The sequence below is a fragment of the Microtus ochrogaster genome, linkage group LG3 (assembly GCF_000317375.1).
Source record: "Microtus ochrogaster isolate Prairie Vole_2 linkage group LG3, MicOch1.0, whole genome shotgun sequence".
Taxonomy (NCBI): domain Eukaryota; kingdom Metazoa; phylum Chordata; class Mammalia; order Rodentia; family Cricetidae; genus Microtus; species Microtus ochrogaster.
In genome coordinates, this window is record NC_022029.1 from 46,064,613 (window position 1) to 46,075,020 (window position 10,408).

A 10,408-nucleotide genomic window follows, 5' to 3' on the forward strand; every position below is an offset into this window, starting at 1 on the left:
CAACTCCAGTTCCAGAGAATCTGATACCCTCTTCTGGTGTCCGTGGGCACTGCACACACGTGGTGCACAAACACCCACACACATAAAATAATCATAATCATCATAAAGCTTAAAAAAGAAATCTAGGGCTGGAGAGATGGCTCAGAGGTTAAGAGCACGGACTGCTCCTCCGGAGGTCCTGAGTTCAATTCCCAGCAACCACATGGTGGCTCACAACCATCTATAATGAGATCTGGTGCCTCTTCTGGCACCTGTATGGAAGCTGAACACTGTGTACATAATAAATAAATAAATCTAAAAAAAAAAAATCTAGACTTAAGGGTTGAGGATTCAGCTCCATGGTGGAGTATTTGTCTATTATGTGTGAGTGATTGATCTAAAGAACCTGAAAAAATTAAGAATTTAAATCTAAGCTCGATTACATTGAAGGACTAAAATTCGATAACCCTGGAGTGATCGACAGCCAACACGCTTCAGGCCGACACAGTAATTTTGCTACGTAGCCATGTCTCCCTCTGCTGGTCAAACCTGATTTTGCACAGTAAATCCAAGTCCTGAGTGAGTCATTTTGAATGTTCCTAAGGTACCTGCTGAATGATGAGTGTATTCTTCTTGTATAGTTTTATAGCGTAACCCGATTGTCACTGGGTCTTCACTGTAAGAAGCAGCTGACGTGGGAATCCCCTGTGGAAAAAGAACTTTCTGTATTGAGCTGAGTGTGGTGGTTCACACTTGTTATCTCAGCACTCGGGAAGCTAAAAGGGGAAGATCAAGACTTTGTGGCTAGCTTGGACTACATAATGAGCAAGCACTTTCATTCCCGAGGATGGCTCCACGAGCAGCTGATGTACCCCCTACCTTTATGGTAACTCAACCCACTGCAGAAGGGAAACACCATGGGGCTTCAGAATTGCGGTCTCAGTGGCTTTATTTTTTATTTGATTTTATTATTTTAATTTATTTTCTATTATTTTGTTTTCTTCCCCCTAGACATCTGTTGAGTCTGAAGCTTCTAGGCTGGGCCCTCTTTACAAGACAAGGATATTGCTGGACATAGTAGCCCACGCCTCCACTCAGGAGGCAGAGTTATCTCTGTAACTTCCAGGCTAGCCTGGTCTACGTAGAGAGTTCCAGAACAGTCTAGGCTACATAGAGAATCCCTGTCTCGAAATTAATTAATTTGTTAATTAATTAAAACAAATTAAATCAGAAACCTTCTCTGACTGGTAGGAGATAGAAGGATGAAATTTACATAAAATAAAGCATGGGACTAGTGTTCCAGTTTCTGTGTGGGGAAGTGAGTTTGAAATCAAGCTTGGTGGCACATGTGTAGAATCCTAAGCCCTTCAGGGGGCCAAGGCAAAACGATCACAAATTCAACACCTGTCTGAGCAACTTAGAAAAATTGTGTCTCAAAATAGAACAAGGGCACTGGCTAGATGGGCAGCCCGTGGATAAGAGTGCTTGCCACACAAGTGTGATGGCCTGAGTTACCTGTGCATGCTTCTCTCTCTCTCTCTCTCTCTCTCTCTCTCTCTCTCTCTCTCTCTCTCTGTAAATAAAACATTGTTCTAAGTTTTGGGTGTGGGTTTTTGTTTTTGTTTTTTTTTTTTTTGAGACAGGGTTTTTCTGTGTAGCCCTGGCTGTCCTGGAACTTGCTTTGTAAATCAGGCTGTCCTGGAATTTCCAGAGATCCTCCTGTCTCTGCCTCCCGAGTGTTGAAATTAAAGGCGTGCACCCCCCACTGCCTGGCTCTGGGTGTGTTTTTCAGGGCGTTTGAGAGCAGCTTACTGCCGAAGAAAGTAGCCTCAGTGAGAGAAGCAGGAGCCATGTGAGGCTGAATGGTGGAAACCTGGGCAGTGTTGAAGGAAGGAGAACATCTTGAGCAAAGGAGCACCATGACAATACAGAAACAGTGGGGTGTCTGGAGGGGCCTTAAGCAAGTCAGAATAGCTGGAGAATCCAGCAGGGAAGAATGGTGGACCCAAAGCTGAAAGGAAGATACAGAATGCAAGTGTGGGTGGGGGGGGGCATATTTATTTAGAGACAGGGTCTCTAGTAGCCCCGACTGACTTCAAACTAACTGTCTAGCCAAGATGACCTTGAGCTTCCTTGCCTCAGGCCTCAATTTTCCCAGTATTGGGGTTACAGGCATGTGGTACTGTGCCCAGATTTTCAGAGGCTGAGGATTAAACCCGGGTTTTTATGTCTGCTAGGCAAGTGGTCTACGAACTGAACCAGAACCCCAGGCCTGGATCCATTTTCTTGAGCGCCCTTTATGGCCCAAGCATGCACACATACATCATTTGACTTAATCTTTGTATAAATCCTGGGAGGGAAAGTAAACACTCCTATCCTACTGTGAAAATAGCTGTTCAGAGAAATTAAGTAATTTAGAGGGACTTGCATCTCGGAAGCAATGGTTTTTTTTTTTTTTCACCCTCTGCTCCCATACAGAAGGACCTGGGCCAGTGGTGACAACATGGAGGGAGCAGAGTACACTTGTATTTTACCCAGCACTGTAGTGGCAGATGAGTTAGCCAAAACAGAGATGGATGTGCAAAAGCCAAGCCAAACACAAGGAAATAGTTCAAGAATCAAACAGTAGCTGGGCAGTGGTGGTGCACACCTTTAATCCCAGTACTCGGGAGGCAGAGGTAGGTGGATCTCTGTGAATTTGAGGCCAGCCTGGTCTACAAGAGCTAGTTCCAGGATAGGCTCAAAGCTACAGAGAAACCCTGTCTCGGAAAGAAACAAACAAACAAACAAAAAAAAAGAATCAAACAGTATCCAAAAGCCAGGTTGTCGGAGCCAAGGAAAGTAAAGTTTGCACAGCCAAAGCTTCACCAGCAATTGGCCCAAAGGCCAGTTCATCAAGGGAGCTGGACAAGCAGAGTGAGGAGCAAGGCCAGAGAACTCCAGAAGCAGGCAAGCTACCAGCTGCTGGCCTGGCTGACAACCAAATTCTAGGAATTTGGGAATAGCAATGACACAAGGAGCCAGGTTCTGCTGTTTGTTTTGGGATGGGGGAGTCTCTTGATGCCTAGGTTGACCTTGAACTCGCTGTGTCTCTGAAGACAACTTTAAACTCTTGATCTTCTCGCTTCCATTTTCTGAGTGTAGATGACACTAGGCCTAGCTTTATCTCCATTTTCATAAACCTTATTTTAAAAGCTTGTGAATAATATCAACATCACATGTCAAATCCATTTTCTAAATAATTCTTTATTCTTATTTTACGTACTTGAGCGCTCACCTGCACTATTTCCTGTGTGGGTGTTAGCCTGCGCACATGGATGTGCACCACATGCATTCCTGGCACCGGTGGAAGTGAGGAGAGGACACCAGAGTCAGGGAACCGTCTGGAAACCAAGCCCAGGCCTTCTGCAAGAGCAGCCGGTACCCTTGACTGCCAAGCCATCTCTCTAGGCCCTGAGTCCCCTTTTAAGCACACGGGGAAGCTCAAGCTGAAGCAGGGTGACTGTTGAGTGGAGGTCAGAACTGGGACTGTGTGGTCTAGGAAGATAACTAGTAGAGTGCGTTGTGCAGGCACGAGGTACGGAATTATAATCTCCGATAATCCCTGCCCTGAGGAAGTAAAGACAGGCCGGTCCTCAGTGCCCACTGACCGGACAGTCGACCCAGTTACCCTTCCACATGAGTGGAGGAACATTGCCCTCCCCATCTCCCACCCCAAATAATGAAGTTCGGGGACTTCCAAAGAGATGGCTCAGTGGCCAAGAACATTTGTTGCTTTTACAGAGGATACTGGTTCCGTTCCCAGAACACACACATCAGCTCACAACTACAACTCTAGTTCCAGGGGATCCAGCATCCATTTCTGACCTTTGTGGGCACCAGGAACACACAGGAGATGCAAACATACATATATACAGGCAAAACACATAGAATAACATTTAAAAAAACAAATGAACAACAGGACTTCTCTGTGGACCAGGCTGGCCTTGAACTCAGACATCTACTTGTTTCTGCCTCCCGAATGCTGGGATTAAAGGCGTACATCACCACAACTAGCTAATTTTTTTTAATGATGTCAATCCCTGCCCTGAAGAGGCACCCACATGGACATGCACCTGTATGTACATGTTCACACACCCACACAAACACACATACACATATACCCCACATAGGAACTGGAATGCTAGGCCCAAGCTTTTTTATTTTTTATAAGTTTCATCCTTCTTTCTGCTGTGGAAAGAGACCACAATAGGACCTCAAGGCAGGAGCTTGAAGGAGTAACCAGGGCGGAACACTCTTTACTGGCTGGCTTCTAGGCTCACATTCAGCTGTCTTTCTCAGACACCCCGGGACTACCTGCCCAGGGGTGAACCTCCCACGGTGGGGCTGGGCTCTCCTCCATTGGTTAGCAATTAAGAATATGCTCCCACAGGCCAACCTGAGGCAGTTCCTCAGCTGAGCCTCCCTCTTCCCTGGTTTCTCTAGTTTGGATTGACAAAAATTAACCAGCACACAACATGGCGGCGTCAGTTCTGTTACAGACTATGGCCCCCTTTAGCAAAGTGCCCCAGATTCTAGAATAGGGCTGGGCCTCGGAGGGAGCTAGAAAAGTGTGATGGCATTGCTATCAGAAGTACAGACTGGATCAGCGTGGTGGAGGACGGACGGGGAGGTCAGAAGACCGACAGGCCTTCATGGGATACGGAAGGTCATGGAGAAGAGGTTGGAGTCCGAGCCCAGTGCAGGCACGATGGGTGGCATCAGTTAACTGCTTCCGGCAGTGTTAAAAAGAAGGCCAGGCAGGAGTAAACCAGGCTAGGGAGTAAGCTCCAGGAGGCCTGGTGACACCCTGAGGAGTGGGACACGGTGACAAGTCCCCATCTGCAAGCAAAATGGCAGGAGCAGTGAGAAACTAAGAACGCGGTAGCAGAGAGAACACGCGTGGGTGGGTTGTACAGCCTCAGCAGACTCTCTCGGGGGAGGGGGTTGCATGCGGGAGGAGGGGCTCCCAGACCTGAGGACTGGAGAAGCATTAGCAACCTGACAGAACCCTGTTAACAAAGGAAGGACTACATCTCCCAGCATGCTCGGGTTCGGTGGGGTGACGGCGGGCGGTGGCTGCGCCGCATCCGACTGGTGGGCGCGGGACCTGGGTGGGCACCCGAGCCTGTCATCCCTGCGGGGTCGGCGGGGTGCGGGCGGCGATGCACCGCTGTCCCTCGCTCAAGGGCCGCGCCGGGCTCTTGTTCCCCGCCCCGCGGCCCCGCCCCTTGCCCCACCCCAGCCGGGAGACCTAACCCGGGCGGCAGCGCAGCGGCCGCAGCAACATCACTCTCGCCGCCGCTGCTCCGCCCCATCCCCTTCTGTTTTTCTCTCATTCTCCGGTGGCGGCGGCGGGGAAGGCGGAGGAGAGGCAGAAGGAGCCAGCTGTGTCTGCAATGAATGATCCCCCAGCTGAAGGGGAGGACTCCAGGTGAGCCTCTGCCCTCGGGAGGACCGGGATTGCCCGGCCGCCCAAGCCCCGCATCCCCCGCCATGGATCCCTAGGGGAACGGAAAAAGGAGGAAAAGATAGCTCTGCCGCCCACCCCCATCTCATTTTCCTCTTCCTTTATCTCATTGTTGCCGAAGCTGTTTACCGTAGCGCTCCCTCTTGCCCCAGCATGGGGAGGGTTCCAGGCACTGCCCTTCGGCAGGAGCTGCTTGCGCGGTTGCCTGGGGATTCTGCCTAATTCTACCTCTCCAGTCCGTGCACAGAAAACCGTGGAGAGCTGTGGAGGCCTGAACTGCAGCAGCCTCGGGGCCAACTCCCTGCATCCCCACCCTGGGAGGCTGCATGCGGATTGAAGAGCGGTGTTTGGGGGCTGGGCCAGCCCGGCTGATCCCTACCTAGGAATATAGGACAGGAGGACCTCCCAGGCTACCAAGTGGCCCATCTGGAAGGACAGAGTCACAAGATGGCCAGTAAGACCAAGGCCAGCGAGGCCCTGAAGGTGGTGGCCCGGTGCCGCCCCCTCAGTAGAAAGGAGGAGGCTGCTGGTCATGAGCAAATTCTGACCATGGACGTGAAATTGGGCCAGGTGACTCTGCGAAACCCCCGCGCGGCACCCGGGGAATTGCCCAAGACCTTCACTTTTGATGCCGTGTATGATGCTAGCTCCAAGCAGGCGGATCTGTATGATGAAACGGTGAGGCCCCTGATAGACTCAGTGCTTCAGGGTTTCAATGGCACCGTGTTTGCCTATGGCCAGACCGGCACTGGCAAGACCTACACTATGCAGGGGACCTGGGTGGAGCCAGAGCTCCGCGGGGTTATCCCCAACGCCTTTGAGCACATCTTCACCCACATCTCCCGCTCCCAGAACCAGCAGTACCTGGTTCGTGCCTCCTACTTGGAGATCTACCAAGAGGAGATTCGAGACCTGCTATCCAAGGAGCCAGGCAAGAGGCTAGAGTTGAAGGAGAATCCTGAAACAGGGGTCTATATCAAGGATCTCTCCTCATTTGTCACCAAGAATGTCAAGGAGATTGAGCATGTGATGAACCTGGGGAACCAGACCCGGGCAGTGGGCAGCACCCACATGAATGAGGTCAGCTCCCGGTCCCATGCCATCTTTGTCATCACAGTGGAGTGCAGTGAGCGTGGCTCGGATGGCCAGGACCATATCCGAGTAGGCAAGCTCAACCTGGTAGACCTGGCTGGCAGTGAGAGGCAGAACAAGGCAGGTCCCAACACAACTGGAGGACCAGCCACACAACCCACATCTGGTGGTGGCAGCGGAGGTGGCAGTGGTGGTGGTGGTGGCAGCAGCGGAGAGAGGCCTAAGGAAGCCTCTAAAATCAATCTCTCTCTGTCTGCACTGGGCAATGTGATTGCTGCTCTAGCCGGCAACAAGAGCACCCACATCCCCTACCGGGACTCCAAACTGACTCGGCTGCTCCAGGACTCACTGGGGGGCAATGCCAAGACCATCATGGTGGCCACACTGGGTCCAGCTTCTCACAGCTACGACGAGAGCCTCTCCACCCTACGCTTTGCAAACCGAGCCAAGAACATCAAGAACAAACCCCGGGTGAATGAGGACCCCAAGGACACACTGCTGAGGGAATTCCAGGAAGAGATCGCCCGCTTGAAAGCCCAGCTGGAGAAGAAGGGCATGCTGGGCAAGCGGCCTCGGAGAAAGAGCAGCCGCAGAAAGAAGGCTGTCTCGGCCCCGGCTGGTTTCCCAGAGGGGCAGGTGATCGAGGCCTGGGTGGCCGAAGAAGAAGATGACAACAATAACAATCACCGCCCACCCCAGCCCATTCTAGAGTCAGCTTTGGAGAAGAACATGGAGAATTACCTGCAGGAACAGAAGGAGCGGCTGGAGGAGGAGAAGGCCGCCATCCAGGATGACCGCAGCCTAGTGAGCGAGGAGAAACAGAAGCTTTTAGAAGAGAAGGAGAAGATGCTGGAGGATCTGCGGAGGGAGCAGCAGGCCACAGAGCTGCTCGCGGCCAAGTACAAGGTAAGGGCCCCAGAGGATGAGAGAGGTCCTCAACAGGGGATCAGTAGATTTCCCTTTGAGGGTCTGTGAGTTGGCCTGCGGCGGAGTATGCCACCTTAGGACCACATACTGACCACTGTCCTAGAACGGCTAAGCAGAGTACTGTGATACCAGGTAACCAGGTACGCTTACATGCATGCAACACACAAAGCAGAATGGTCAGGTTCTTGAATCGGTGAACTTGAGATGGGCTGACTTGTTGCTGTTCATTTCTGCAGTGGCCCCAGGATTGGTCAGGTCTATAAGAAACCCATGTGGGATTCTCCTCTTGTGAGTGTGGCTTCTCATTCCTACATGGCCTCCTCTCCCGATACCTTTTCCCCCTCTGAGGTGTCTTCAGATCTCATATTATGTTAATAGTATCTGATGTTCGGACAGCACTTCAGGGTTTACAAAATACCCCACATTTGTTGCACCTTGTCTTATCCTCACAGGAGCCATTCAGCACAGTGGCTTTTAAATCCCTACCTTACTGATGAGGGGTTAAGGCTCAGAAAGTGGCAGGACCAAGGTTCCAGAGCTGAGCTGGAACCTGTAAACACTAGGCCTTTAGTCTTTAGTAGCAAGGTCAGACCATGAGACAGAGAATTCTGATTCCTATGGAAATGACCCACTGGATGACACAGTGCCAGGCCCGCTCCTTGGTGTCCCTAAGAAGGAAACTCAGAGTGTCATGTAGGAAGGAGGATGGAGAGAGAACTGGGCTCTCTCCCAGAGGCCTAGAGTTCAATGAGTAACTGGCTGTTTTTTCCTTTTTCCCTTTGCCTCCATTTCCATTTTTATAAAGTAGGATGTTAGCTTGGGGGATCGCTGAGCCTCTACCAATCTGATAACTCTATGGCCCGCATTAATCTGAGAAAAAAAGAACAAAACAATTGACCTACACAATGAGGCCTTATGTCAGTTATGCCCAGTTTCCCATTGTCCTGAGAGATGTCAGGACTTCAGCATCCTTCCTGAGTTGTCCACGTCCCTGACAACCTCGGACCCTACATGGAGCTAAGTTACTGAGGCAATCATAGACCTGTTAAATTTCTTCCTGACCTTTTTTCTTTCTTCTTTGTAAATAGAATGTCGTGTAGTCTGGTTTGGCCTAGAACTCTGTATGTAGCTGAGGATGACCTTGGACTAATTATCTTCCTGCCTCCATCTCCTGATTGCTAGAATTACAAGCAAGAACCATCACCATGCCTGGCTTTATGCACAGCTGGCGATCAACCCCAGAGTTTTGTGCACGCTAGATAAATACCACCAACTAAGCTACATCCCCAGCTGCCTATTAAATCTCAATGCTGCGGATGTCACAACCCAGTGTTCCAGGCATTTCCGGATCCCTGGAGCCTTCGACACTGGGGTTGAAAGAAAAATATGGAGAGTCATGAGTTTGCTTAGAAGATCAAACACTGCCATTTCTTATTTCTTCTTAGGAATGTAGGCTAGGAATGGGGAGGCCCAGCCCACAGCCACTGGAAGTGTGACAACTGAGCCGTATGCATTGTCTCTGTACTGGGATATGCTGCTGCAGCTGGGGCTGTGGCCTGGCATGTTTAATATTTAATTCCCTCATGGAGAAGCTCAACCAGGGTTACTGAGCTGCTTCCTCAAGGGAAGGATCAGGGTCTGATACCTGGGAGATGCAGGATGTTAAAGGCAAGGCTGCCAGTCCAGTCCTATGTAGCAGCAGAGGCAGGGTGGTGTTATTGACTGGGAAATCCTATCTGACTCATCAGTCACTGATTTCTCTTCCAAGATATCACTTACGCTGTTAAGCCGGGAGGCAGTGTGGGTAACAGAGGCTAATAAAGGAATAAAGTGCAGATGGGTATTTCAAACGTTCTTGTTGGGAATTGGCTGGTATCTTTCCGTAAGATTTTTTACCCCTAAGGCAATGTAAGAACACAGGTAATAGGACAGTCAGGAAATCAGGGCGGAGTTGTGCATAGTGGCATGCATCTGGAGTCCCAGTTGCTTGGAAGACGGAGGCAGAATAGTTCAAGCTCAGGAGTCGAGGCTTGGTAGTAATGCATAGCCCGTTTTCCAACCTGGGCAACATGTGGAGACCCCGTTTCAAAATAAATAAACACACAAGCAGATCTGTCAATCGATTGGTCAATAAAAAGACTGAGGTCAGTGGTGGCAGGTGAGTTCAAGGACAGCCTGGTATATAAGAGCTAGTTCCAGGACAGGCTGCAAAACTATAGAGAAATCCTGTCTCAAAAGACCAAAAAAAAAAAAAAAAAAAAAAAAAAAAAAAAAAAAAAAAAAAAAAAAAAAAAAAAAAAAAAAAAAAAAAAAAAAAAAAAAAAAAGAAAGAAAGAAAGAAAGAAAGAAAAACTGGGGTGACCAGAACTGGAATTCCTACATTAGGTGTATATAGCCCATGCAACATTATAATCTTATTGTTGGCAATCTATACCTGGAGTACTGGTATAGGATTGGTTCAGGGTCACACAGTGGCCTGAGCAGAGCCCAGCCTGTTCATGGGCATTCTAGCTTCTTCCCGTTGTTGTGTGCATTCCTGGCAAAGTAGTTTGGGTTTTCCTTCTTTCTTTCTTTCTTTTTTTTTTTTGAGACAGGGTTTCTCTGTGTAGCTTTGGAGCCTGTCCTGGAACTAGCTCTTGTAGACCAGGTTGGCCTCTAACTCACAGAGATCCACCTGCCTCTGCCTCCTGAATACTGGGATTAAAGGCATGTGCCACCACCGCCCGGCTTTTTTATTTTCTTATTAGTATATGTTCATCATTATATACAATTTTTCATTATGACAGTTTTATACATGTATATAATGTATTTTGATTATATATACCCTCTCTTGTCCCCCTCCTACTTCCACTGGTCCCCTTACTCTTTCCTACCAACACCTCTTTCCCTGTGTGTGTCTGT

At 49.5% G+C, this 10,408-nt stretch overlaps 1 protein-coding gene across 1 annotated transcript in view; it reads left to right on the plus strand.

The window, feature by feature from the left end:
• The first annotated feature begins 5,133 nt into the window (after nucleotides 1-5,133).
• The window catches only part of Kif3c (kinesin family member 3C), a 40,410-nt gene continuing 35,135 nt past the window's right edge, over nucleotides 5,134-10,408 (plus strand). Inside the window, exon 1 of the mRNA XM_026785950.1 lies at nucleotides 5,134-7,486. Within this exon, the coding sequence (XP_026641751.1) occupies nucleotides 5,936-7,486 (1,551 nt within the window). The 5' untranslated portion in view covers nucleotides 5,134-5,935. The remainder of the gene's footprint in view (nucleotides 7,487-10,408) is intronic.